Raw genomic sequence first — 5817 nt, 5'->3', positions numbered from 1 at the left:
TCTGTGATTGCGGTGTGCTGGGATTGGCTCTACTCTGCCCTCTGTGATTGTGGTGCCCCGGGATTGGCTCTACTCTGCCCTCTGTGATTGCGGTGCCCCGGGATTGGCTCTACTCTGCCCTCTATGATTGCGGTGCGCTGGGATTGGCTCTACTCTGCCTTCTGTGATTGCGGTGTGCTGGGATTGGCCCATGGCAGTAAGCTGGATTGATGGTATCAGGTGATCGTCTGGATTTAAAAAAAAGAAAGAAGAAAGAAGTCGATCAAAGCATGGCAGGGTATGGGGCTGGGGGCAAGGTTTCTGGGTGGATGTGGACTGGAGCTGCGGATGGAACTCATAGTGAGCATGTGTGTGCCATCAACGGCTGCGGATCGCCAGACCATTCTCTGGAGGCCCCTCGGTGTGAATTCAAGCTGCCAGCCTTTTGGTGAGCAACCACACCTGTTCGTCATGTCCACGGCCCAGGGATTCCCAAACGATAGGTGACCCATTGCCACCGGGTCTACTCATCGTGACCCCAGAGCAGAGCCGAGCTGCTCCCCAGGCTTTCCAAGGCGGTGGTCTCTACGGAAGCAGACTGCCACGTCGCTTTCCCATGAAGCACGCTGGTGGGTTCAAATGGGCCGCCTTTGGGTTGGCAGCCTAGCTCTTACCTCCAGAGTTGGCCCCAGTGGGAGGGGAGGAGATGAGAATGCACGCAGGGCAGCCAGAAGGAGGAACAAGAGACGCTGTAGGAGATACAGAGAGTCAGCCACTGGTCAACCACGGGTGAGATGCGGTCTGAGGGTCCCGAAACCAGGGTTGTTAGCCAATAGGGATGGAGATGGGGAGCCGCTAACTAGCAAATGGGAACAGTCCCTACCTGGAGGACTTGGCCCAGTGAGCAGAGAAATAGGACCGGTGAGCTCACATCTGCCTGTGAGTTATGGGCACAGGACCCAGAGGCCCCCACGCTTCTTCCCCAGGTGTCCCCGCTCTTCGGCACCATCTACGACGCAGTCTCCTTATTGGCTCGAGGCGTAGTGGGAGCACGGGCATCCGGAGGTGGCAGCTGGGTGTCTGGAGCAGCTGTGGCCCGCCATGCCCGGGATGCCCAGGTCCCTGGCTTCTGTGGGCTCCTGGGAGGAGTTGAGGAGCCCCCATTTGTACTGCTGGACACGGACGCGGCAGGGGACCAACTCTTTGCCACATTTACATTGGACCCCGCCAGGGGCTCCTTCCACTCCACTGGGATCCCAGTGCACTTCCCGCAGGGGGGACGGGGACCTGTGTCTGACCACTGGTGCTGGTTCGACCCCAGTGTCATCTGCAATGGAGGTGAGGGTGTGCTCTCTCCCTTCCCCCATTCTCCCCTGTCCTCACTGGGATACCACCGCGGACAGGCCACAGAGTGGAGAGAGTGGACGCCCCTCCTATAGCTCCTCTTCGAGACCAGCCCTCCTCTGACCCCGGCCTGCACAGGACCTCTCTTTGGCTGAGTCCCCCAAGCTCTCCTTTCATGGATTCTCAGCCTCTCCCCCCACCGAAGAATCCATGACCTGCCCCTAGATTCTGCCCTGGAGCCTCCAGGGCTGGACAGGATCCCATGCCTCTGTAGAGAGGATGCATCCCCTTTGCCAGGGTCCTGAGCCCCACTCCCCTACCACCCCTCCAGGAGTGGATCCTGGCCTGGTCTTTCTCGGCTTCCTTGTGGTGATTGGGCTGGGGCTGATGGGGGCCTTCCTGGCCCATTACCTGAGGTGAGTAGGGGTGAGGTGAGTGCGGGGTGAGCTTGGCAATCCACCTGTTCAGCAAAGGCAACAGGGCCCTCGGGGGTACAGGAGGGAGGATGGGGGCTCCAGGAGGGAGGTCAGAGTCCCCAGGGATGTCCATCCTCCAGTGCCCCTCACTGAGACACCCCTTTCTCCCTAGCTAGCTTCTTTCACGGACCTTGGTTGCCCTTTTCTGAAACGACCTCCTTCCCCCACCAGGCATCGTCTACTTCACATCCAAATGGTGTCCGGCCCCAACAAGATCATCTTGACTTTGAATGACATCACCTTCCTCCACCCACAAAGAAGCAGCTCTCGAAAGGTGGGAGGGGCAGAGAGCTGGGATCTAGCTCTCCTTGCCTTGCTTAGCTGGGCCTCTCCCTGGGACTGTCCTCACCCCAGCCTTCACGTGGGTGCCCCATGCCCTCATCCATATGGCATGGGTAACGCAATACTGACTGTGTTCTTGGGGGCTGTGAAGCTCAACCAGAGCAGCTAGGTAAGCGTGGTCTATAAACTGTAAAGTGCTGTGCGCTTGGGGAGCCATGTCATTATTACCTTCCTTCGATGCTATTCCTTCCTTCTTTCTCTTGTCAAGCTCTAGAATTCAATGTAACCTCCGGGCTCTGACCCCGGGCTCAATTCTGACCCCGTACACACACCAATACCTTCTAGGGAGTCCAGGGGAGTAGATCAAGTCTTGCAGCCCGCAGTGCGTCAGACATCCGCAGCGTCTCCAGCCAGCCGGCTGACAGCGCCAACATTGGCATCTATGAGGTGAGCCTAAGCTCTTGCCAAGCCAAGCTTTACTCCCGGGCGGGGGGTGGGGGTGGGGTGGGTGGACGCTAAGGACCTGGACCAAGTGGAGGCCCCTTTCTCCCTCCAAAGAGACCTGGAGTCATGCCAAGTCCTGCAACCTCAGGGGCAGGGATGGGCGCCTGAGGGCCATCTAGGGAAGGCCCTGGATTCCTCTAAAGGAACATCTGGAGATTCCCCTTCATCATTATCCTGGCCAAGGAGCCTGGGGGTGTCGTGGTTACACATTGGGCTGCCATCCACAGTCAGCAGTTCAAAACCACCAGCAGCTCCTTGGGAAAACGACTGGGCTTCCTACCCCTGTGAACCGTTACCATCTCAGAAACCCGCACCGGGTTGCTCTGAGTGGGCACTGAGCCCTGGCTGAGCTGGGAGCACCCGAGAAGGAACACCCCTGGGACTCCTGTGCAGGCTGGTGTTGCCTCTGAGTTCACCCCTACCTTGTTTGAGACTCCTGGGCCCTGCCCATCAATGATCCAAGGTTTCCAGATACTGAAGGGCGCAGGCCTTCCGGGATAGGTTGAGGCAGAGAGGCCACCCAGATGTGGTCTCCTGGTCCCATAGAAAAACTTCCTGCCAATAATGAGAGTAGCGATACCAGGGGGGTAAGGGGAAGGTGGGGAGAGGAAGGGGAAACCGATCACAATGATCTACATATAACCCCCTCCCAGGGGGTGGACAACAGAAAAGAGGGTAGAGGGAGACTCCCTGGTCAGTGTAAGACATGGGGGGAAAAATTCATATATTTCAAGGGTTTGTGAGAGAAGGAGGGGGGAAGGAGGGGAAAATGAGGAGCTGATACCAAGAGCTCAATTAAAAAGAAAATGTTTTGAAACAATGATGGCAACATATGTACAAATGTGCTTGACACAATGGGTGGATGTATGGATTATGAATAAAACACTACGAGCCCCCAATAAAATTATTTTTTTTTAAAAAGAAAAACTTCCTGGATGAGGCTTGTGCAGGACGGGGAGCTTCCAGAAGGGGCTTCCAGCTCTCCTTGACTCAGTGGTGCCACATCGTGGCCCCCTCCAACCCTTCCACCTGATTCAGATCCAACTCAGAAACAAGGAGCCTTAGAGGAGATGGGAGGGGTCCCCCAGAGCAACAGGACGTTCGTTGTGGGCTCAGTCCATCTGCACGTGGTGGGATGGATGGAAGATGGCGGGAACACTTTTCAGAGAGAACTCAGCTAGTCAAGAGGAGAACCCCGGCAAGCTGCTCATGCTGGGAATACAGACACCCTTAGTATGCCCCCTAGAGAGGGTCACAGCTGTTCCTCAGTAGTAGGACACTTTGTTGCTGTGGGCAAGATGCTCTGGGCACAGATGGGGACCAACTCTGGCATGACTGACTGTTCAGGCACCTCACCCGCTAGATGCAACCCTCATTTCATGTCAGCAGCCCTGGCGGCACAGTGGTGACACGCTGGGCTGCAGTCAGCAGTACGGGAGAAAGACAGGGCTTTCTACACTCACCGAGGGACCGTCTTGGAAACTCACAGGCCTGTTCTACCCAGTCCTGTGGCGTTGCTATGAGTGGGCATCACAGCGATGGCAGTGAGTTTCTTACACACGTTCCCACAGTTAGGTCCAAACCATCCCTAGGGGTCAGTCCTGAACCTCCAGAATTTTCTTCTAGTCCAAATCTCTCACCAGAGGCAGGTCCCGCGACATGATAGTTTTTGGGATCCATGGCAAAATGAACAAGGGGGTGGGAGGGCTTGTTCACTGAAGACAATACTAAAGCAGATCATTTAACCAACACCAGGGCCCCTCTGAGCATGGGGTCCAGGGAAACAGCATGGATCCCAACCCCTTGATGCCCAGAGCCCACAGGGGAGCTGCCTGTACTTCAGTTTCCAGCACAGCCGGACCCAGCTTGAGCTCGGGCTGTGGGTGAGGACATCTGGGGCAGCGAGGACAGCCATACAGACCTTTTACGTCTTTCTCACTCAGGGGCTGGCTTTCACCAGTTGGCTGTGAACTGGATGGGCGGACATGAAACCTCTTGTTTCTCTCTTTTTCACATGGGAAACGGGTTCTGGGGCGTGGCAGCAAAGGAAACATGGGGCTGGAGAGCTGCTCACAGGGAGCCCTGGTGGTGCAGTGGGTTGTGAGTTGGGCTGCTAACTGTAAGGTCAGCAGTTCAAATCCACCAGCCACTCTCCAGGAGAAAGATGAGGCTTTCTACTCCCGTAAAGATTTACAGTCTCAGAACTCACAGGGGGCAGTTCTAAGTTGGCATTGAGGTGATGGTGGTGAGTTTGGGGCTTTTCACATCATGGGGCTCTCAGAGACGGGGCTTTTAACCCTCATCCTCCCTGCTCTAGGGAGACTGGGTTTGGCTGAAGAAATTCCCAGGGGATCGGCACTTAACTATCTACCCAGCAACCAAGACAGCCTTCTCCAAGGTGAGGGTTGGGTTGTGATGGGTTGATGGGCATGGGGTGGCCATCAGTTCGCCCCATCATGGGTAGAGCGCTAGACCCCAAGGTGGGAGAGGTCCCAGTTAAGCAGTGCCTCTCTCTCCAGTGCCCGGTCCATTATTCTCTCTTCCTTTGGCACACTTCTCACACTCTGTAACTGTGCGTTCACCTGTGCGCTCCCTGACTTAGTCTCTGTCTCCTTCACTGGTCTGGAAGTTGAGTGAGGACCCCCGGCTCCCCACTACATTGCTAGATCCCAGCAGTCTCTGGAACACTAGAGAAATCAGTGGCTGTTGAGTGAACGCTGAGTTGTGAGTTTCAGTTGTGAGTTGACTCCAACTGCCAGCGACATTATGGCCGCTGGTCCTGCACTGGCTGCCTGTTCACTGGGATGCTTGAGCCCATGTCGAGTGAAGGAGAGAGAAGAACGGGCCTCCCTGAACTGAAGCATAATGAGTGGAGTGGAAGGCTAGGAATGGGGCTCTGAACTGGCTTACTCTGGCCCTTCCAACTGGAGGGACCTCCCCTCACCCCCATGTTACCATACATCCTTGGCCTGGCCCCTTCCTGTCAGAGCTCGTGGCCACAGCTGCAGAATGGCTTAGGTGGACTACCTGTATGGTTTAGCAGAAGTCTCTTGATTTGGCATCTTGGTAAAAGTTAGAAAGGGCACCAGTCACCAAGGTGGTTCCCATTTCCTCGGCATGGCCAGATTGGGAGGGCACTGTCCTGCAGAGAGGGCGGGGTGGTGGCTTGCCACACTCTCTGGGCCTGCAGCTTCACTACTCTATGGAGGTGGAGGTGGAGGAGGTGCAGGTG

General features: G+C 56.1%; 1 protein-coding gene across 1 annotated transcript in view; it reads left to right on the top strand.

Moving 5' to 3' along the window:
• The window catches only part of GUCY2D (guanylate cyclase 2D, retinal), a 20336-nt gene that overhangs the window by 5508 nt on the left and 9011 nt on the right, over nucleotides 1-5817 (top strand). Inside the window, exons 2-6 of the mRNA XM_004713006.3 lie at nucleotides 966-1317; nucleotides 1655-1739; nucleotides 1971-2073; nucleotides 2427-2528; nucleotides 4903-4983. Of these exons, the coding sequence (XP_004713063.3) occupies nucleotides 966-1317; nucleotides 1655-1739; nucleotides 1971-2073; nucleotides 2427-2528; nucleotides 4903-4983 (723 nt within the window). The remainder of the gene's footprint in view (nucleotides 1-965; nucleotides 1318-1654; nucleotides 1740-1970; nucleotides 2074-2426; nucleotides 2529-4902; nucleotides 4984-5817) is intronic.

Source organism: Echinops telfairi, unplaced genomic scaffold (genome assembly GCF_000313985.2).
Source record: "Echinops telfairi isolate 266 unplaced genomic scaffold, ASM31398v2 ScPeMD7_2010;HRSCAF=2546, whole genome shotgun sequence".
Lineage (NCBI taxonomy): Eukaryota > Metazoa > Chordata > Mammalia > Afrosoricida > Tenrecidae > Echinops > Echinops telfairi.
Note: the sequence above shows the minus strand (reverse complement) of the source record. Positions and strands in the feature narration are given on the sequence as shown.